General features: G+C 43.6%; 1 protein-coding gene across 1 annotated transcript in view; it reads left to right on the top strand.

Annotated features, from left to right (window-relative positions):
* LOC102459043 (FERM domain-containing protein 3) overlaps positions 1 to 23,536 on the top strand; it is a 200,725-nt gene that overhangs the window by 157,233 nt on the left and 19,956 nt on the right. Inside the window, exons 9-13 of the mRNA XM_075931758.2 lie at positions 4,976 to 5,039; positions 7,560 to 7,648; positions 11,713 to 11,787; positions 12,711 to 12,779; positions 16,455 to 16,576. Coding sequence (XP_075787873.1) covers positions 4,976 to 5,039; positions 7,560 to 7,648; positions 11,713 to 11,787; positions 12,711 to 12,779; positions 16,455 to 16,576 — 419 coding nt within the window. The remainder of the gene's footprint in view (positions 1 to 4,975; positions 5,040 to 7,559; positions 7,649 to 11,712; positions 11,788 to 12,710; positions 12,780 to 16,454; positions 16,577 to 23,536) is intronic.

Raw genomic sequence — 23,536 nt, 5'->3', positions numbered from 1 at the left:
CTTTGGGCAGGGGGCTGGACTCGATGACCTCCTGAAGTCTCTTCCAGCCCTATGATTCTATGATTATTTTAATTGTGTTTTCCCTTCTAATTCTTTTAAGGAAGTGATAGGTGGAATATTGAAGATTCACTTCTTTTGCCCTTTCTTATTTATTTTTCAAGAATTTTTAGATGACATATGAAAAAGAAACTGGTGGTTTCATTCTTCTTCTTACTGGAAATTAGTCCACATGACAAACTTGGTCAAGTCAAACTAATTGACAGAGATGTTCAAAAATTGAATAGCTGTGACGTTGGAGGTCACCCATGTGGTTTCTTGGGAAGCTTTCACAGTTCCTACCACATTGTGTTTGAGTCTTGAATGTGCCATCACTTCCTCATTCAAATACGAAAAGGAAAAATTGGATTTTTTTTTAAAAGTACTTAAAGCGGGAGAGGAGGTGGGATTTTATGTTTATAAATTATCATTCCTTTGCAGATCTACTATAAACAAGTTGGACCTCCCTGGTCCGGCGCTGTCAGGACCCGACCAGTCCAGGATGAGGGATTTGTCAGACCACGGGAGGTCATATCTGCCTCCCCTACTACCAGCTCCCCTAGCCCTGGACCAGCCGCTGTCCTCCTGGCTGACTCTCCCTTGCCACCAGCCTAACTGCCCTGCTGGTCTCCCCACCTCCCTCTCTGCTATGCTGGGAAGCCCAGCTCCAGCCAAGCTCCTTCCATGCTGGGCTCCTGGCCCCATCAGGCATCCCCGCTGCAATGCGCTGAGCTCCTGGCTCTGCCGGGCAGACTGCTGGATTGTGCCTGGCTGCCCAGATGCAACATGCCGGGGAGTGCAGCCGCCAGCCCTCCACTGGGACACTCTGGTCCTGGAACATCCATGGTCCTGCTGGACAACAGATGTTGCTGGACCAAGGAGTCCCGGATTACAGAGGTTCATCCTGTGTCTGTCTGTCTGAGTCTGTTTGTTCAAGAACTCCTAAATAGTAAGAGCTAGAACCATCACACTTGGTATATAGCTTCCTCTTATCATAACTTAAAGCGAGGTAAGGGTCAGGTTGTACCAGGACAATGGGATGTGCCTGAGATGCAATTGTTTCTCATAAAACGGAAAGGGAGGGCTCTGCTAGCAGGGACAGTTGTATTGTATAATGACAACAGGGGGGCAGCAAGGGACCAGAGAGAACTCCATTGGGGCAATATGGAACAGTGGTAGAGAAAGGGATAGGTATATACTATGTATTTGAGAGAGTTTGTCTGTGTGTCTGTCTATGCCTGGAATGGGATTGCTTCTCTTAAAACTACACAGAAAAGAGAATCACCAGAAAGGTGAAAGGGGCTGGTTGGGAGTACCCCTGCTCTAGCCCTCGGTGTCGCATCCTCAGGCACCCTTTTGGGAGGCCAGCTAGGGCTGAAGCTTCTTCCCCCAGAGTCACACAGGAAGGCTGTGTCTGCATTGGCTCCCTTTTCTGGAAAAGGGATGCTAATGAGACACTTCAGAATTGCAAATGCTGCGGGGGATTTAAATATCCCCCGCGGCATCTGCATGAACATGGCTGCCGCTTTTTTCCGGCTCGGGGTTTTGCCGGAGAGAAGCGCCAGTCTAGACGGGATCTTGGGGAAAATAAAGCCTTTCCCGCAAGATCCCTTATTCCTACTTGAAAGGAATAAGGGATCTTGCGGGAAAGGCTTTATTTTCCGCAAGATCCCGTCTAGACTGGCGCTTTTCTCCGGCAAAACCCCGAGCCGGAAAAAAGCGGCAGCCATGTTCATGCAGATGCTGCGGCGGATATTTAAATCATTTGCAATTCCGAGGTGTCTCATTAGCATCCCTTTTCCGGAAAAGGGTGCCAGTGTAGACACAGCCGAATATTACAAGCTGTTCCGCTTCGTCAGGGAGCAAGGGGAAACTGCACTGTTGGCTGCATTCCTCACTCTGACTAGGGAGTTTAGGCAGCGGGCAGATGAACCTGGACCTGCCCCAGCCGGGGGACATGAACCCCTCCCCCAGCTGTGTGTGCTGGAGCTGCGGCGGCCATGGAGAGGGGCTTCTCACCTGGCTCCAAGTTGCTGCACTGAGAGAGGGCTGGAATAATCCTCCCTCCTCGGAGGAAGCCTGCATACTGAATCCTCAGCCCCACCCCAGAGCAAGGATTTATATGAATCATGTACATTTTCAACTTTTTAAAAACAAAGAAAAAGTAATTAAAGACTCAAGCAACGCTGGGTAAATGTTCTAGTATCTACGTTAGGGATGTAAGCGACTAGTTGACTACCCGATAAGCCTAGGCTTATTGGGTAGTCGAGTCACTACTCGAATAGTCGCTTCTCCTCTGCCTTGCTGCCTCCTATATCAGAGGCAGCAAGGAGGGGTGGAGCAGGAGCCAGTCCTGGGGGAGCCAGTTTAAGAGCCAGTTCCCCCCCAGCACTGTCTCTGCAGGGGGGCAGGGGAGACAGAGTCACAGCAGGGGAAATGGCACGAGTGGGGACTGAAGCAGTCCCGCTCCTGCTGGGTCCTGACTCCTGCGCCTCTGCCTTTAAAAGGGACCCAGGGTGAGTAGGGATTCAAGCAGTCCCCACTCACACCAGATCCCGACTGCTGCACCTCTGCCTTTTAAATGTAGTAAGAGCTGTGGGCAACTCTTACTACATTTAAAAGGCAGAGATGCAGCTGGGATAGAGAGTGCTCCACCACCCCCTCCTCGCCTTATCGAGTCGTTGATAGAAATTTTGTGGACTACTTGATTTGCTGATTCATTGAAATTCAATTAAATTTGGACCTTGTGCTTTTTTATTCTTAAGGCAACTTGCTCCATATCTCAAGTATTTCACTGTTGTAGGATACATCTGAAGCTATAACATTAGTGAAGGGACACTGGACTTCCTTTACCAGCATTTCCAGTCTTTTTTTTAATGAAATCTCCCATTTTTTAGTAGCTGATGTTATAACGTAGAAATTACACTGTGCTCCACTTATTTGCATTTTAAATAGCTCTGATGTGAAAAATGGATTATACAGAAGGTCTGCAGTCAAATTTCACTGTAGGCCATTGCTTCTATTAGAATTATTGGTGGTTATCATAATTGTATTTGGTGTGGTACAGAGCTAGGTCTCTGGCTCAGGCTTATTTCCTTTTACATCATGCATTGGTGCAAAGGAATTAATGCTGCCCCAAAGGAGCACATGGGGGATTCTCTTGTCGTAGCCAGACCTACCAATGTTCTTGGACCAAACCCTAGTCATTTCAAGTGTTCATAAATTTGAATAGCTACATACCCAGGACTAAGAGAAAGGAGGATAGAAAAAGGGAGAGATGAAAAAGTTTTTAACATTCATTTGTCTCATCTTATTATCAACATTTAACTCCAGCTCCCTAATCATCTACATTACAAAATAGAAATGTTCCTAAATCAGTTTAATTGCTTAATAAAAGCAAATCCACTCAAAATAACTGGCTTCATTCCAAGATAAAAACAAACCAAATGCCACCCCAAAACCCAATACACCATACCAATTCAATTGTAAAACATTCCTACCCCACATATACTGAAAATATTGGGGGAGGGGAGAACATGGGGGGAGTTTTCATTTACACCTCAGCCATCCCCTGCTCTTGAACTCCAGGGCTGCATCTAGACTGGCAAGCTTTTCCGCAAAAGCAGCTGCTTTTGTGGAAAAACTTGCCAGCTGTCTACACTGGCTGCTTGAATTTCCGCAAGAACTCTGACGATCTCATGTAAGATTGTCAGTGTTCTTGCGGAAATACTACGCTGCTCCCGTTCGGGCAAAAGCCCTCTTGCGCAAATGCTTTTGCGCCAGAGGGCCAGTGTAGACATCACGGTATTGTTTTGCACTCACACGGGTAGGGCCAGATGAGATGGTGTGATGAGAGAACCATCTCATCACACGGGGTGGAGGGCTGGGACATGCTGCAGCCGCGTGGTGCAGAGGCGGGGAGAAGGCCTGCTCTGGTGGCTATGGCTGCCATAAGGTAAAGGGCACTAGGGCCTGTTCTGGCGGCTGGGACTGGGAACATGATCTGCCTGATGGAGTGTGTGTATTCTCTGGTGGCTATGAATGGGACCTGCAGCATGGGGAGCGGGGCCAGGGTCTGCTCCAGCGGTTAGGAATGGGACACACTGCATAGCAGGTGGAAGGTGCTGCTCCACTTGCTGGCAGTGTGTGTGTGTTAGTAAATTGGGTGCCACAGTGGCACACATACAAACTAGCGCACATGACCTCAATATTGGTTCACGAGTCAAAACTCACTCCGCTCCTGGCTGGAAAATCTTAAGAGGGAATACTGGAACAGAACCATCTAAAAAGCCTACAAAGTTGGCCAGTCTGGAATCCCTTGCTTGCCAAAAATCAGAGTGGCCACCTCTGTTTCTCCCTAAACTGAAGTCAAATGAAAACATTCTTGGACGTGTAGCTAGCGCACACGTTGCTTGAGTGATCTTGAACCTTCAGGCATCTTCCTTTATGTCCAAACCTTTCATTGTGAAGTAGCAAAACATGCTCATCTCAGATAAACTGAACAGCCAAAAAAAAAGGCAAAATATTAGTCCTTTCACTGATATGATATATTTATGATTAAAATGCAATACCTGTCAAAGGATTGTGTTTGTTTATTTTTTCTTGTAGCACATTCCTCTTTGGATCTAAATCTCTTCAGTGCTAATCATTTGCTTGCTAAAGTCCTTGGTCCAACTCTTTAAAGGCTTGCAAAAATGTGGAAAGCAGAACACTCCAAGTCTGTATTCTATACTCTGAAGAAAATTAGTGCATTATTTGCTTTTGCAGTATGGATTTTACACTATTTACCAACAGTACACAATTGATGAAATAATAGCATTTTGTTCCATGACAGCCTGCTCTACATTTGTGAATCAATTAAATTTGCATGAAAATGCACATCACTTGTGTTCACTGCAATTTTTTTCCTGTACTTTAAAAAGATTTTTTTTCTTCTTAGGGCTGATGTCTGCAAATTGAAATATGAAGGGAAGACGTTTTATGTGCTTGGAGCTCAGAAAGAGGTTGGATATTATTCTTCATACTAAATTAGTATGGATGATTTAGATTTAATTTTTAAAAGTTAAAGTATTTTTAATTTTAAAACAGGTCTTTTTCACTAGCTGGTTTGACAAATTGCATTTAATATAGTGTAGATACGTGTAAAATAAAAATGTGTCTTTTTACTGATTTAGATAAAAAGGTATCTGTGAGACAGGGCGCTTGTCCTGCACTGGCCCTTTAAGGGCAAAACCCCAGCCCGGAGCAGCGGCTAGGAGCAAAGCCCCAGCTGAGGCAGGTCTAACTGATGAGGGCCCAGCTGGGAGCTATATAAGGGGGAAGAGCTTATATAGCTGACAGCTGCTCCAGGGAAGAGAGCAGTGAGGGCCTGACTGCAGGAAGCTGGAGGCTCCCCGGAGCCAGAGCAGTGCTGGGGAGGCAGGGCAGGGCAGGGCAAGGCAGGGCTAGGGGAGCTCTGGCCAGGTAAGGGCTCCGTCTTTAGTGCCTAAGGAGGAGCTCAGGGTGCTCTGAGAAATAGAGGACGTTGGGATGTGAGCAGAGGGAACCATCACCACCCCCGGAAGGGGGGCTCAGACACAGGTGTGGGCACTGCCAGAGGGCGGTGTCTGGAAGAGGACGCCGTGACACGAGGACAAACATGGGGCAACACCACCTAGAGAGGCATCCAATGAGAGGCATCCATGAAGAGCTAATTCCCAGGACAGCCAGCTGGTGGCACCGTGGCAGGGAGTCAGCCCCTCACAATCTGTAATAAACTTTGTCAAGTGGTCTGTTATGGGGTAGACTGGGATTTTTAACAGAGTACTGGTTCATGCCACTTGTGCCTCATTAAGAGCCTCACTATGGGGCCTGACAGAAGGCAGCTGGTCTCTAGAAAGAGTGGGGAACAGGAAATATGGAGAGGATGTTGTGGTAGTGCCTGCAGAAGATCTGCATTGGCCAGAAGGTTCTTGGAGTGACTGAGAAACCTGGGGAGCAGCAGAGGGGTTTGCCTGCTGATGTCTACACTCGAATAAAAGACCCATGACCTAGCCATGGCTGGCCCGGAGTCCGCTGACTCAGGCTCACCAGGGGTCCGACTGTGGGGCTGGAGCTCAGGCTCAGGGATCTTACCCCCTCATCAGGTCCCAGAACTTAGGCTCCCACTTGAACCCAAATATCTGCTCAGAAAATTTACAGCCTCGCAACCTAAGCCCTGTGAGCCTGAGTCAGCTGACTGGGCCAGATGTGGGTATTTCATTGCTGTGTATCCTCAGAACCAGAGAGAGCTGGACAAAGCAGATACAGATCAATGTAAGACTGAAGTTAGGAGGAGTCGTGGTGTGGCTGCTTGAATTATATTGGGATTTTGAGGGCAGTTTGAATTATTTTGACTTTTATGTTAATAAATCAGACCCCAGGAAAGGCTGCTGCTCTTTGACTTGTGAAAGCCTTTTGGGAGTTGCTGAGTCCAAAAATGGAAATTGAAATAGGGTGCTATAGCGTAACACGAGACATAAGAAGCACTCGGGAGGCAGCTAGTCCTGCTGCATTGGCTTTAACCCGAACCTGAATTTTAAATTCTCTTGATTTATTTGGAAGCCTTCTGATTTGCAGCTCCTTGGGAGTACTGCAGATTTGAGGGAGAAGCTCACTATCTAGTGTCTTGATAGTAAGTATCATCTAGTAGTTATTCTTTCTCCAGCATTCTAACTACAGAGGCCCTGCCTGAAGCGTACTTATTAACCTGCTCATGACCTTCAGGATGAAGGTGATACAGGATAAAGTGATACAGATCACGGTGATGTTGGACATTGCTGTCTCCAAGTCTGTGGCCATGGTGAGGGCCACAGTGTAGAGGTATGGGAGTGGGGGAATCAGTTCAGGGAAATAGGGAAATATATGTGAGAGCTGGTGGGATGAAAAGCTTGAAGTACTGGATAAAAAGAATAAAAAATAAGGCTGGACATGATAGTGAGGAAGAGAGCTAGTTGACAGGAAGAAAGGGGTAGCCAAAGAGATGGAAGTCGCACAAGCTGGGCTCTGTGGAGAATAAAAGTAGAGGAGAACATAGTGGAAAGTCAAGAGGAGGAAGCTAGGTCAGACTGGATGGGGAAATTCAAGAAGGAAGTGATGACTTTGGCAGAGAGAATGTAGTGTCCTTACATGCAGAAGAAACAAAAAAATTCAATGATTTGACACTGACAAGGGAGTTGAACTAATGCATATTCAATACATATAAAAAGTAGGATGTTGCTTCATTTGCATAACATTCCACTCTCCTTTACTTACAACTACAACAGGTATGACCTTGAGTCCATTTCTTGTTAACAAATCACTCTACGATCTCCTTTTTCCCTGCAAAATTCATCTTCACAGAGAGAAAATCAAGTGCAAATGGGTTGCAATGAAGTATGGATTGATGTCACTTTGGAAAATGTGGTCCTAAATGTTTCTAGTGGATGAAATTTTCTGTCAGTTTCCTGGAAGAATATTTCAGTCTTAAAAATCCAGTTTTTCTTATTTCTTTTTTCTACACTTAGAAAAAGGCTGTGTTGTCATTTCATACCTCAACACCAGCAGCCTGCAAGCATCTTTGGAAGTGTGGGGTGGAGAACCAGGCTTTTTATAAGTAAGTAAATCAAATCAGTTCATCATTGATACTGTGCAGATAAATCATCAAAGATAGTCATTAATTTTTGTGCTTTCCCCAGTTAAAGATCCCAGATCTTTTGCCATGCAAACTAACATTTTCCTTTAAACATATTTCTTTTATTCCTGCTAAGTTGAGTTTCTTGACAGCATCTGGCATACTTGCTGCTTGGAAAGTAGCCAACGCTGGGGGGGGAGTGACTTATGACTGGATAGACAGAATTTGTATTTTAACAAGAATGTTAATTATCTGTTTTATGTTGGAGCAGTTTCCTTCCTTTAGTTTAACATGGATGCAACAGTGTGTTGAATGAAAGGCATAAAATATAGACCTGTTAAAACAAAACCATTAATTTATTTTTCATTTGAACACTCTGTTTGAAGCTGTAATCCAGAAGGTCTACTTAACAGTATTCTACACCTTGGAAGATTGGGTAGGGAAACAATTTGTTCATGCATGTTTGATTTTAAATATTTGAATTTGATTGCAATAATTTTTAGTGATATAAAACAGAATGGGCACAACACTCACTCTCCCAACTATAGTCAAAGGAGAGGAGTCAAAACCTTTTGCCTTTCAGAGAGCAGCAGCTGTCAAAGTATGACATTCCAGTGTGGACTGGTATAAAATATTTTCTCTGATATTTTGCTGACCTAATGGCAATATTCGTAATTTCGGTCTCAGGCATCATTGCCATCTACTCTTTTCCTTGCTGCTACACATACAATCCCTTGAGATTTTCTTCGAGATTTTAAAAGTATACTCACTCGTTTCATTCCAGTCTATACACAGAATGGAAGTATGTTATTAATTTAGTAGACTAAGGATTGGATGCAGCACTCCATGGATGGGTGCACAGTGGTAGATTTGGAAATAGTTATTGCTGTAAATTAAGAGTCTGCAGAGGTAAAGTGAAATGAAGATAGGATGCACAGCATTGCAAATCATCTCCACCAGTAGTGGACAATCTGTGGACCACAGGCCACATGTGGCCCAACAGGGTTCTATGTGTGGCCACGAGACATTTTGTTTGCTGTTGCCCACATAGAATTATCAGATTCTGCTGGTTTCCATCTGCATTTTTTCCCTATGGTATTAATAATGTGACATGCACATAAAACAAGGGCATGCAAAGTGAAATGTGTGCTGATTGCACACAACCATTGACTATAAGTGCTGTGCACTCCCTCCACATCCAATCAGTGCTGCTACCATTCAATCCACACACATTCTAGGTTTGGAAGCGCAGTTTGCAAAAGTACCCTATTCCAGGAGACAGTCTTATTTACAACAATCATGCAGCCAACTGAGATGGAGGGCCACTCATGCAGCGCACTCACTAACTTAGGTATCCTGTTGCGGATCAACACTCAAAACCTACTAATGTGCTACAAGAAAGAAGGAACTACATCCTTAGCCTATTATTGTACAGCAGTGGTTCTCAAAAACATCTTGGGCCCGCAGCCCACCCCACTTAATGCAGATCTTTCCATGGACCACCAGCCAGCCACCCATGATGACAGAATAGGTGTGGGGTGTGGATGGGAGATAGGGTGCAGGAGTGGGCTGAGGTATGGGATCCGGGGCAAGGTAAGGTGCAGGAGTGGGCTGAAGTTGGGAGGGTGGTCTGGGTGGGAGGTAGGGTGCTGGAATGGGCTGAGTGTATGGGGTCTGGTGGGAGATAGGGTGTAGAAGCTGGCTGAGGATAGAGGGTGGTTGGAGTGGGAAGTAGGGTGCAGGAGTGAGCTGAGGGTATGGGGGTCTGGGGGTGGAAGGAAGGGTGGAGGAACAGGCCGATGGTAGGGCAGTCTGGGTAGGAAGTTGGATGCAGGAGGAGGGGTGAGAGTATAGGGTCTGGGCATGAGGGAGATTGGGGGGGAGAGGTGCTTACCCGGCTCCATGCCCAGTATAGAACCAGCAAAGATGGAATTCAGAGAAATCTCTCAGCATTTCACTCAAAATTGTGGAATGTTTAAAAATTTCTGGTGTTTCTAAACATAAAGTTCATTTTGCAATAGACTGAGCCAATTAAATAACAGAACAGCATAATAACTGTGCAGACCTGATAAAGGTATAGCCAAGTTAAATACAGTAAAACTGGATTCTTGACTTTTTCTACTTCAGAATGTTGCTATAGTAAAAATCCAATAGGCTGACTACAAAAAATCACTTTGTTTGCTACCTATAAAATATTTTAATTAAAAAAACCAAGCAGAGTTGCATGCAGTTCCTGCTAATGGAACATTCCATCAGTTAAATTTGAATCATGATTTCAAACTTTTCTTTTCAGCCATAGGAGGTAGAAACATAACTTTAAAAAACATGAAAGCTGAGATTCAGACATCCTCGTGTGATTCTACGAGCTATGGACCTAGGACACACTTACGCCTTAATCCTATTTTGTACTGAAGTATTTGTGGGATTATTTGCACACAGCTATATAGAAGAGTTCCTTCAAGCATGGGGAAGAAATATGAAATCCACTTGACTTCTCAAAACTAGAGACTAGCAGAGAGGTGGCAAATCTGGAGCCAATTGTTCAGAAACAAGAACCCCTCCCACCTTCCTCCACGCTCTGATTAATGTGACAAAAGTTGTTGCATGCTGATTCAAAGTGACTGGATTGGGATAGACATTATATTGACTGTGTGGAGACACTGGAAATATGGCTGTTCTCTGAGTGTGGAACTCCTGTTCTTTTGATTCATGTACCTTTCAGTGATACCTGTATGCTCACTGCAGCACCTGTGTAGTGAATCCTTGTGTGACTTGCTGGAGAAAAAAGGGTCACTTTAAGGGTCCCCCCCCCGCATAATGAGTAGTAGAAGGGGATGGGAGAAAGTTCACCAGCATGGAACAAATAAGGGGAGAGGAGCAGGAAGCAACTGTGACAGGTCAGGGGAAGGCAGTGACCTTCCTGCTGACTGAAAGAGTGAGGGCTAGATATTAATATTCCAGGCAGTCCTGAAGAAACCTTTTCTTACCTAGAACAGGTTGAGGATTATAAGGAAATGATTAAGCAAACTATGATAACTTGCACTATATACAGTAATTTATCACCAGGTGCTTCCAGATTTTTAGGTAAACAAAGTAAGGCCTCTTCAGATGCATTAATTTGTAAAGGGGCTAGGTGATCTCATGACTCACTTATCTTTGGGAGCTGGGAAAGAGTTTTTCCTTCTACACCAGATGGCCAAGATTGGGTAGGGTACTTTGTCTTCTCCAGAGCAGGCCTGGTGGGATAGGGGTGTCTGTGTGGTGGGGTTAGGTTGTTAGTCATCGTTTAGTGCATAAAACTCATGGCAGATGTACAGTGCAGGAACTTATTATGGGAGAGATACAGTTATCAGATAAAAAGGGCTAGAAAAAAGATTTGATGAGGAGTTGAGAGGGAGGAGGGGTTTCAAGGCTATTGAGCCTTCTCTTCATTTTATTAGCCCCTGTTCTCTTCAGACAGGGGAAGAATGGCAGGATCTCAGTAATGGTCTGCCTGGGAGCAGTGGAGGATTATAAGAAAACGATTAAGCAAATTATGATGACTTGAACTATATAATTTATCATCAGGTGCTTCCAGTTTTTTAGGTAAATAAAGAGGTGGCCTAATTTAAACCACATCCATTTTGCCTCCTGTCCTCCTCCTGATATGGCTGTACAGTGTAAAGGTAACTACACCTCTGTCCTAATCTTCCCACATTCAGTTTATTGCTAATAAGAACTGTTGTAGGGGCTGCTGGATTCTATGGTGCTTGTTTCACATGGTATATATAAATTTCAACATGCCCTGGAGGACCATATTTTGCTGTTATCCAGATAATCACTCATTGGTTTGCAGTCTTTCCAGACAGTCTAAAATTTGAGGGACCTCTGCTATGTTTTGTATGCAGTTTTTATTGAAATTATTACACCTACTAATACAAATGTTTTAAACTGTCAATGATAGATGATTATGCTATAGTAGAAGATTAACAGAATTTGTCTTGCTCTTTCTGTATATTTTTACACTTTGAAAATGTCACATCCATGTACTCTTCTTTTTCTGGAAGGTATGCAAAATCAAGTCAGATCAAGACAATGTCCAGCAGCAAAATATTTTTTAAGGGCAGTAGATTTCGATATAGGTAAGTACTTTCTGGTCACTCTGGCACTTTTTTTTTATTAAGATTAACCATTCTGGGGGTGGAGAAGAGATCTTGGAAAATTAGTAATGTGAAATTAAGCCTTTAGGTCTAGGGACTCCCAGTTAGTAGGGATTCAAAGCCATTGCAATCTGATTATGAAAATCAGTTGGTGGTTTCATTTAGATTGGGGTGGCCAATATTTTTTGATGGGGGGGCACTCCAAGAATTTGGAACGTGGTTGGTTGAGGGCTGCACTCTTCCATGACATTAATGGAGGAGGTGCAGAGTCTGGGATGGAGGTTAGGTGCAGAAGTGAGCTTGAGGTAAGAGAGGGTGTTTGGGTAACGAAGGCAGTTGTGACCTGGGGCACTGGACTGGTGTGCAGGGGGTTGGATTGTGACCTAGGGCCAGGAATTGGGGTACAGGAGGGGGTACAGGGAATTGGGTTGTGAGCCAAGGCATGAGGGGACTGTGAATCTGGGGCAGCAGATGAGGGTGCTGGATCTGGGAGGGGGGTATGGGTGCAGGAGAGGGCAAAGGATTTGGATATGTGGAGTGGGGGACAGAAGTTTGGGGAAGGGGGGGAATGGGGTGCCAGAGGTAGGCTCTGGCCAGGAGATTTACCTCCAGATGCCTCTAGAATCAGGTACAACATATATTGGTGAGATAGCAGGGTGAAACTGACACAGCTCTTCTGCAATTGTTTTGTAGACAAATAATCTCCAGGATTTTTGGTGGGAGCACTCCACTAATTTCTTATACATTAGAAAATAATGTACTCTGATATTCTATCTTCCCAAAAACCGTCACTTTTTTGTTGCCATTTTAATAGTTGGTGTGACAACTACATATCAGTATTAACATACATTTTTAAAAAATCCCTCAAAAGTTGTTTGACTTCTCTAAATCATGTTTTGTTACAGTGGAAAGGTCGCCAAAGAGGTGGTTGAAGCAAGTTCTAAAATCCAGAGAGAGCCTCCTGAAGTGCACAGGTATGTTTTGATACATTAAATTTATGGAATAAAGAAGAGTCTGCTTTACACAGAAAATGTCATTTTGGTTAATATGGTACTATACATCATCATTTTGAGTAGCTATTTGAGACCGTTCTAGTGAAAGATGTTAAGAGTTAGTATAACACTATTTTCTCCATATCACTTTATCTGCTAGATAAGGGAATTGAATCATCCTGTTTTTAATTTTTTTTAGGAGCAGGGATTCATGTAGCAATTTATCCACTGACTTAAACCGTTTAAAGTTAAAGGAGAATGGTTCTTCTTACCTTATTTGGAGAAAAGTTCTCTGGTTTACTTTTTCTAAAGCTATACTGTTGAACATTTGAAAATAATCAGGTGTCTTCCTGAGACATGTCATTTGAACAGCCAGCAGGAGTTGATCAGATCCTGATCAAAACTAATGGAAATGGAAAACTTCAACTAACTCCATTTTTAGAGACTAAGCAGGAGAAAGAAATGGAGGAAGGAGGAAAAGGAACAGTACCTTAGAAAGCTTCAAAAACATATACCTGTCAATGACAGCAATGATTGCTTAGTTCCTTGAATATTTGCAGCCAAATTCATGCTACTGTTGTAAATTTTTTTTTTTTTTACTTTTGTGTATGGAGTATGTCAAGCTTCCCCCTTCCCCCCCACTAGTGTCCTGAAATACCAACTAGACTTTTGATAAATGTGGAGGGTTGCTCTAAGTTAGGCTTTTTATAATGTCTGAAAGATAATATTAATAAAGATAAAGTTGTGTTGCACACTCTAAGGTGGGCATACATGGTCTCTGAATAACATGAACAGGTGACATTTAAATAATGCACCAAACTGAGGGTCTAAAAATTATAAGTTGTCCAAAATAAGAGTACAAGTATAAGTGGGTATGTCATCCATTGAGATTGAATACACTATTTAAATATGCAAATGAACATTAATTATAGGAGAACCATTTGTGTGTCCAAATTGTCTTGAATTATTCTTTCAATTTTCTACCAGTCCATTCTGAGGGTGTATTAGTTTATTAAATTTTTTTGTATTTGGCTTTTCTGTAATTTTACAGCCTTACAAAAATAATATTGGTGAACTATGACAGAAAACATACTGTTGCCTATTCGAAGGGTTTATTCTAAATAACACAACTGCTGCATGAACTTTGCAGCCTTTTTTTTTTATTACAGGCAGTCCCCGGGTTACGTACAAGATAGGGACTGTAGGTTTGTTCTTAAGTTGAATCTGTATGTAAGTCGGAACTGGCGTCCAGATTCAGCCGCTGCTGAAACTGACCGCCAGTTCTGACTTACATACAGATTCAACTTAAGAACCCCAAGTGTCCCCAAGTCAGCAGCTGCTGAAACTGATCAGCGGCTGATTCCAGGAAGCCCGGGGCAGAGCAGCTGGGGTGCTGCCGTGTTGGTCCAGTAGTGCCCAGAGGGGCGCTGCGGGACCAACCGGCAGCGCCCCAGCTGCTCTGCCCCAGGGTCCACAACAAAAGCCTGGTCTGCTGGGGGGGGGGGAGGGGGGGAAGCACACTAGCTGCGCCCCCTCCTCCCCCCCAGCAGACCAGGGACACGGGGAGCAAAGCCGTAGCGGCAGCGGGGTGCCGCGCCTCTGAGGCTTTGCAGTCGGGGACTGCCTGTACTATTTAAGTAGTGTGTAATTTTGTGATCCTCTAAAATGAAGGAGAATATTGCATTAGTAGAACGTGAGTAGGTGCTCTTCTTGGCCTAGACTGAAACAAAATCCACACACTGGGTGTGTCTTGACTACGTGGCTTCATCGACGGAGCCATGTAGATTAGGCAGGACGGCAAAGGGAAATGAAGCTGCAATTTAAATAATCACCGCTTAATTTAAATCTAAATGGCCGCCACGCTGTGCCGATCAGCTGATTGTCGGCACAGCGCGGCAGTCTAGACAGGGATCTGCCGACCCCAGAACCCTTCATCGGCAGATCCTTTATGCCTCGTGAAACAGAGCCATGTAGTTTAGACGTACCCACTGTGTGGAATCAGACACTTGCTCTCATTCCAGGGCATGGCTCTTTTAATAAAAACATCTACAACAACCTACTACTGGGATTCCTGCCTACAATCTGCTGTATTAATTTTAATAGAATAGATAGCCCAAAGGTGTTGGCATGATTGTCCAACATTAAACAGTCTTAAAAGAGGTTCAGGTTTTGGTATACAGTCTTGAGTCTCCCTAGCACCATGGCAAACACACTATTTATAAAAGTTCTTTTAACCTTTTATTAAAGATGAAGGAAAGAAGGGAAAACAGTTGAAACATTTGACATGAAATTATTGAGAACTTCATTTTAACAACATCCCTTTCCATTTCCTTTTAGCTAGAATGAGTTTTTAGAAGGAAAACTTCCCTTATTTGACAGTCTCTTAGATAGCATAAAGAGGGAAATAACTGGCTTTTGAGGAAAAGAAAAGTTAATTGAGACAGCCTGGAACTGCTTTTGTTGTTAAGGTCTGATCCTATTCTATCCCAGTTAGTGTTTGGGATTCAGCTGGAAACATTTGAGGTAGTCATATCATCTGGGTTCCTCTCTCTCTCTCTCTGGCCCAGTTGGGTCAGCATATTTCTCAGGATTAGAAGAAAGAAGGTTTGGAGTCTCGTGAGAGAGTAGGCATAGCAGCCAAGGTAGTTGAAACCTCCTCCACTAGCCCATTTTTCCCCTAAAAATACTTTTTTAAAGGACCCACAAAAGGAGTGAGCACTGGAAGAGCCTCAATATTTTGTCTACCAGAAGACCTAGATTTTGACACTTCAATTTTGATTAGCTGATTTCTGGTTCCACACTTTTCTTGTTACGAAGCATGATATGAACACGGTCTGATTTATACCAGTAAGCCTTTTGATTTGGACTAATTTAGCATGTCTGACGACTCCCTTTCGTAGCTTTTCACATCCACACTTGTAAGTTTCCGTGACATCTTATGACCTTTCAGTGGCTTCTCACAGTAAACTCATAAGTAAAGCAAATATATGGGCCCAATTATCACAACAACCCAATATATCCTCTTGAAAGAACCACTCCAGTCTTCTTAACAAATGACAAAGATAGCCAAGTGGCTGAGTGAGTCAACAGAACATCTAAATCTTCCCTAATAAGATCAACACTTGCTAACAGGGCAGGCTGTACCAAAGAGCTAATAATAATAAACTAATAAAAACAGCTTGAGGGCCTGAGGGGATGTTGTAGAGGCAGTGTCTAAAGTGAGAGCTGTTATTCATCACAATAGGGACAAAAACACTCATAGTTCTTGGGTCTACGCTGCCCAAACTACAGAAGATCATTTTCCCAGTCCCTGAGACAGTGGAGCACGATTGCTCATCAAAATGATTAGCATCCTCTCTATGTTCTTGTCATTGCTGTGCTGTGTGAAGTGGAGCAATAAAGCTGAAATGCAGCATAAAATGAGAACATGTGAGTCTAAATGAAGCAGGAAGCCAGCCTATTGCAGAACCTCTTATCAGCCACTCTGCAGCACTAACAGATAGGGAAGGAGTCAAATGACATGTGTATGTGGGCATGTTTTTCTTGGCAGACTATTGTAACTTGTCCACAATTATTTTGAAGAAAGTGATGTTGCAGTTGTGTTTATTTGTAATGATTTCTTGTGAACAACATGATGCGGTTTATCTTTGCTTTTAGAACCAACATTCCTCAGAGCCGTAGCTCTCATTCCTTGAATAAACAACTCATAATCAATATGGAACCACTGCAGCCTCTTCTCCCTTCTCCAAGTGAGGAGGAAGAGGTTCCTTTAGATGAAGGTGAGTCACTTATCTGACTTGTTCATACTCAGAAATTGTAACTGTTGTTATTAAAAACCATTCCTGTGCACATGGAACAATTACTTTAAAGATGCAATATCAACTTAGTATGGAAATAGCTGGACAGTTACCATTCTGAATTACATCATTAACTCTCTGTACATTGTACTGAAAAATTATTACTAATTCTGAGAGCTGTGTGGTATGAAAGCTGCATGCCAGTAGCAAGGATGTCTCTCAATGCTTTACTGTTGTAGCTACCAGCCTGGGATGCTCACAAACCAGCCTGCAAGCAATCAGGTCACACTCTGAAGTGTCTGTGGGTGTGAAGCTCTGGCTTAGTGGCTGTGACCTCAGCAGACTGCTTACAGCTCTGCTTTGGATTACATCAGCCTGGGTTACATCCAGCAAGGTGATCCCACCATGCTCCCAGTCCCAAAACCATATGCTGTGTGATGATCAGCCCTCTCATGGACCATTCAGAGAAATAATAAGGTTAATTTGTTCCTCTAAAAACCCAAAAGTATGTGTCAACTTATTAACTGAGGCAAATTCTCTTCCTTCTAAAACCACACTGAATTAGTTTATACTTAAAGCAAATGTATTAAAACTAGGACCTAGATGAAGTGAGACTCATAAAAGGAATAAAGTTAGAAAGGGTTACAAGTAATAAAAGTGAAAACATGCATCCAAAAGTATAAACCTTCGTCTAGCGAGGTGCAAACTGTTCAAGGGTATGTCTACACTACAAAGTTAATTCGAACTAAAGGACGTTAGTTCGAATTAACTTTGATAGGTGCTACATTAGCACTCCGCTAGTTCGAATTTAATTCGAACTAGCGGAGCGCTTAGTTCGAACTAGGTAATCCTCATTCTACGAGGACTAAGCCTAGTTCGGACTTACTAGTTCGAATTAAGGGGTGTGTAGCCCCTTAATTCGAACTAGTGGGAGGCTAGCCCTCCCCAGCTTTCCCTGGTGGCCACTTTGGCCAACACCAGGGAAACTCTACTGCCCCCCTCCCGGCCCCGGAGCCCTTAAAGGGGCACGGGCTGGCTACGATGTTTGTGCCAGGTGCAAGCCTGCCAGCACCCAGCTAGCCAGACCCTGCACCTGGCACGGCTCGAGCCAGCCACCCAATGCCCTCCAGCCCTCCCCCTCTTCCTGGGACCAGGCTGGCGGCTCCCGGGAGCTTGCCCGGGACCGCAAGAGGCGGGCACCCGCCTGGTCTAGTGTGGACATCGTGGACCTTGTCCACGACCTCCGCACTAGGCAGAGGAAAGTGGCCGTCTAAGGCAGGAGAGCTGCCAGCCTGGCCACCTAGGAGCAGGTGTGCATGAAAATCAAGGTGGTCCACTGAGACCCCCGACCCTGAGCCCTGAGCTTACAATGGCCGTCCTAGGTCAGACCAAAGGTCCATCTAGCCCAGTAGCCTGTCTGCCGACAGCGGCCAACCCTAGGGACCCTGGAGGGGATGGACCGAAGACAGTGACCAAGCCATTTGTCTCGTGCCTTCCCTCTCCAGCCTTCCACAAACTTTGGGCAGGGACACCACTCCTACCCCCTGGCTAATACCACTCCATGGACCCAACCTCCATGACTTTCATCTCACTTCTCTTTAAACTCTGTTCTAGTTCTAGCCTTCACAGCCTTCTGCAGCAAGGAGTTCCACAGGTTGACTCTTTGCTTTGTGAAGAACAACTTTCTGTTACTAGTTTGAAGCCTGCTACCCATTCCTTTCCTTTAGTGTCCTCTAGTCCTTCTATTATGGGAACTAATGAAGAACTTTTCTTGATGCACCCTCTCCACCCCACTCATGCTTTTATAGACCTCTATCCTATCCCCCCTCAGTCTCCTCTTTTCTAAACTGAAAAATCCCAGTCTCTTTAGCCTCTCTTCATATGGGACCTCTTCCAAACCTCTGATCATTTTAGTTGCCCTCCCCTCTCCCACCCTTTCTCTTCCCCTCTCCCACCTCCTTTTCTCAGTCTCCTCGAGTTTTGCTCAATAAAGAGATTCTATTTTTGACCACACATTTTCTTTATTTTGTACATCAGGAAGGGGGGCTAGGGAAGGGTAAGTGGAAGGAGGTGAGGGAGGAATGGGGTATGAGCCCCCGATGAGGAGGACTAGGCTGGCTCTGCGGGCTTCTGGGGGTGGAAGCTCTCCTGCAGCCCCCCAATTACCCCCTCTCCCCAGATGGTAGCCTGCGGTAAGTACAGCCGGTCTGATGGCCGAGTGCTGTGATGTGCCCAGTGTGGGCACTCAGGGCACTCCAAGCCAGGACTGCTTTGCAAGCGGGGCACCCCTGAGAACTGTCTGTCCGGGGTGGGGGTCGGGTCCCTTTAAGCACAGCCCTCGGCTAGCCTGAGGCAGCAGCTCCACGCTCTACGTCCTCATCTGATGCCCTGCCGGCACTGCTTCCGGCCATCCTTAACCCCGGTTCAGGGTCCACTTAATGGACCCTGAACTAAATTAGTTCGAATTAGCGCTGTAGTGTAGACATACCCCAAGATAGTTGCTCTCACTAATCTTCCATCTTCCCGCCCTTGGCTGACTTATCCTCGAAGTACAAGGTGCTGTTTTCCCTTGTCTTCTGAGGTGAAAGATCTTTTCCAAAGCAGGTTTCTCTCCTATATTCAATTTTCAGACTTCTGATCCTCTCCTCCACATATTGAAGGACTCATCTTTGTCAGCTTGTAGGAACTCTGCTCCTTTTGTTCTGTCTGGTGATGAATACCAAGAACATAAGAATGGCCATACGGGGTCAGGCCAAAGGTCCATCTAGTCCAGTATCCTGTCTGTCAATAGTGGCCAATACTAGATGCCCCAGAGGGAGGGAACACAACAGGTAATCCTCATGTGATCCCTCTCCTGTCACACATTTCCAGACGAACAGAGGCTAGGGACACCATTCCTACCCATCCTAGTTAATAGCCATTGATGAGTCTAACCTCCATGAATCTATCAAGCTCTTTTTTGAGCTGTGTTAAAGTCCTAGTCTTGACCACATCCTCTGGCAAGGAGTTCCACATGTGTGCACTGAGTAAAGAAAAACTTCCTTTCATTTGTTTTAAACCTGCTGCCTATTAATTTCATTTGGTGACTTGGCAAAAGGTGATTTCTGTCTTTTCTTGTATCTTCCAAAGTCAATGACTTTGTTTCAAGATGCAGGATGACTACATGCTTTTATTTCCTTTCTGAAAAGGTTCAGAAAAGGGCAACAAAAACGATTAGGGGTTTGGAACAGGTCCCGTATGAAGAGAGATTAAAAAAGACTCGGACTTTTCAGTTTAGAAAAAAAGGAGATTAAGGGGGGATATGACAGAGGTCTATAACATCACAACTGGTGTGGGAAAAAAATGAATAAGGAAAAATTATTTACTTATTCCCACAATATAAGAACTAGGGGGTCACCAAGTGAAATTAATAAGCAGCAGGTTTAAAACAAAGAAAAGGAATTTTTTCTTCACTCAGGGTACAGCTAAACTGTGGGGGGGTTTCGGGATACTAGAGGTATCCTGAAAAAACTCCGCCGCGTCCAGGGAACGTGTTTGCTCTTCCACTTTTTGCAGAAGAGCAAACGCGCTCTTTTGGAAGCCCGTGTATTCCTCATTCCACAAGGAGGAAGGGGGCTTTTGAAGGAGTTTTTTTTTCTCCAAAACTTGGCCCAGTCTAGATGTGCCAAATTTCGGAAAAGCCTCTTCTGACAAAAGTATTGGAAAAAGATACGCAAAACACAGCACGCATATTGCGTATTTTTTTCCGATAGATCCTTGCAGTCTAGCCATACCTTCAGTGTATAGTCAACCTCTAGAATGCCTTGCCAAGACTAGGACTTTAATAGGGTTCAAAAAAGAACTAGATGGATTCATGGAGGTTAGGTCCATCAATGGCTATTAGTCAGGATAGGTAGGAATGGTGTCCCTAGCCTCTGTTTGTCTGGAAATGTGTGACAGGAGAGGGATGACATGAGGATTACTGATTGTGTTCCCTTCCTCAGGGGTATCTGGTATTGGCCGCTGGCAGCAGACCAAATACTGGGCTGGATGGACAGTTGGATGGACAGTATGACTGGTCTTCTGTTTTTTCTGTGAACTTTACAGTCCCTTGCTGATGTCTGTGTAAATGAGGCTTCTATTGTTTTAATGATAATTTAGTTGGGAGCTGTCCTGCTTTGGGGTTTGGATTAGATGACCTCCTGAGGTCTCTTCCAACCCTAATCTTCTATGTTTCTCTGACTGTGCCATGCTTAACTTAGATAGGTACCTATCGCCTATGTGTCTTCTCTCCTATCTGGAAGAGATCCTGTTTATCTCTGTTTGTCCACATACTTTAATAAATAGTATAATTTATTTCCTCACTAAGTATTAATACAGATACTTCACAATGATGTTAATCAACAAGGTGCCATCTGCATTCAGAAAAGACCCCATTCAGTACATTTTTATAATACAATGATAGTATATATAATCAATTGAGTTGATATTATGTATATATTCAGTTCAATCCACTTTAGAATCAGCCAGTTATAGACCAATAAATCTTTGGAATGGATTCTTCTGAGAGTTAGCCGTAAAGTAAATTTCATTCAAGCAGTGAGGAGGGTAACCTCAGAAGGAGAGATGAATAAGATTGGGAGTTTTCAGCTTGGAAAAGAGATGACTAAGTGGGGATATGATAACGGTCTACAAAATCAAGATGGGTGTGGAGAAAGCAAATAAGGAAATGTTGTTTACTCCTCCTCATAATACAAGAACTGGAGGCCACCGAATAAAACTAATAGGCAGCAAGTTTAAAACAAAAGGAAGTATTTCTTCATACAATGTGTAGTCAACCTATAGAACTCTTTGCTGGAGGATGTTGTAAAGGCCAAGACTACAATAGGGTTAAAAAGAACTATATCAGTTCATGGAGACTAGGTCTATGGCTGTTAGCCAAGATAGGCGGTTAGTGGCCCTTTGTTTGCCAGAATACAAGAATAGGTGACTGGAGATGGATCAGTTGATGATTTATCTGTTATTTTCACTGCCCCTGGGATACCTGGCAGCGGCAGGATACTGGGATAGATATACCTTTGGTCTAAACTAATATGGCTATTCTTAAATTCTCAACATGAATTCTGATGGAGAAGGAAACTCCATGCTCTTTCTTCTTCCACTGGTGAGCATAATACCTTTGTTTGCTTAATATGTAAAAATGGATCTTCGTTGTCTGTACCTGAAGACTGAGATGGCTAGAGAACCAAATACACGATTTTGTCTAAGGCAGCTCTATTTACCAACTCCCCCAAGTGCCTACTTTAAACACACTATAGGTCATAATTTTAGCATATATTCATAACTCTTAATACACACTCTGTGCTTATATCATGCAAAATATTAAATATCTGTGAGTTATTAGTTTTCAAGTATCTCACAAGTTATATTCTGTACAAAGATTATTACAGTAGTGTGTAGGCTATGACTACAGAGGTGCTTGTGTCAGTCTTACAAACATGGGTAAGGATTAATAGTGTCTTTACATACATTCGGAAATGAGTCCCAGGTCAGTTAAATGACTTGTCTGAGGTTACATGGTTAACTGGTGGCAGACCTAGCAGTAGAAACCACATTTAGGATACATCTAGACAACGTCTAGGCTTTTGTTGACAGAGGCTTTGTCGGACAGATACTATCAACAAAGCTTCTGTCGACAAAGAGCATCTAGACTACATCCAGTTCTGTCAACAAAGCAAGCCACTTTGCCCTTTGCGTCTACACTTTCATGTCAACAGTGTAGATGCAATAATGCCTTCTGTGGACAGAGCTCTGTCGATAAGGCATTATTCCTCGTAGAATGAGGTTTACAAAATGAGGTTTTGCCGACAAAAGTCCACTTTTGTTGACAAAACCCTGTAGTCTAGACACACCCTTATTGATTCCCAGACGAATATCAGCACTATCAATATTTTACCTTTTAGCCTAGTGCCTCTTGCATGTCCCTGAATTTCAATCAAACTTACATGCATTAAATGAATTGAATGAGTTGTCCAATATGCAGTGGCTTGGTGGTTTCCTGTACTCCTTGAAAATGTCCCTTTGCTTCGTATAATTGCCTGTGAGATTAATTCCCAAATTGTCCAGGTGGAGAGAGATGAAACTAAATTACTTGACAAAAACTGCCAAGTGGCAAGGAAGATTTCATGCCACTTATTTGAAAGTTGCTAGGTAACAACAGAATGAACTCCAACTGCATAGTTCCTGTCTGTAGGGAATTTGGAACAACTTCAGACCTGTCTGTGCTTAGCAGAATTGTTTCAGAAGGGAAAACAAACAGAATGTAGGAACTAAAAATAAATTGCAGTCATTCTAACATATCCGATGAAATTCCTAAATATCTAAGCACATTGTGTAGACTTGCCTGTAAAATGAAATTCTCTTCCACGAAGGCATAAGTTTTCCAGTTGTGCTGTGCAGTATTGCTAGTTTTCTCTAAGCCAAAGCATGAATTAATACAGAAGGAAGCATGTTCTGACTATACAAGACATCATGGCAGTTCATTGCAGTGTGGGTAAAGCCATAGATTTTGGTGATGGCATAAAAAATTACTGTTGTGAGAAATTTTAAAAGCGAATTTATAAAAAAAGCATATCTGTTTAGAACAGTAACCAAGCAGATCCAAATTTTCTAAGTTCTATGCCCAGTTCTTCATGTGGACACTTAAATTTGCAAGTTATAACTCAAATATCTGGTTATGATTACTGGTTGCTAGTTTGAAAACTCAGAGGCAGAACTGGTTGCTTTAACTTCAGCCCGAGTTTTAAAATTATATTCTTGTAGATGGATTACCAAACCAGTAAGAGCTAAAAGTATAAGGATAATAATGTTCTTTTTTTAGTGGCATTGACTAGAATGACTTCAGGGAACATGACACAACTCTGCCTCTGAGCAACTTCGTTTAATGTTTTACGTTGGCAGGGA

The sequence above is a fragment of the Pelodiscus sinensis genome, chromosome 6, assembly GCF_052426305.1.
Source record: "Pelodiscus sinensis isolate ZL-2025 chromosome 6, ASM5242630v1, whole genome shotgun sequence".
NCBI classification, from domain to species: domain Eukaryota; kingdom Metazoa; phylum Chordata; order Testudines; family Trionychidae; genus Pelodiscus; species Pelodiscus sinensis.
The sequence above is the reverse complement of the archived record's forward strand: the minus strand, read 5'-3'. Positions and strand labels throughout refer to the sequence as shown.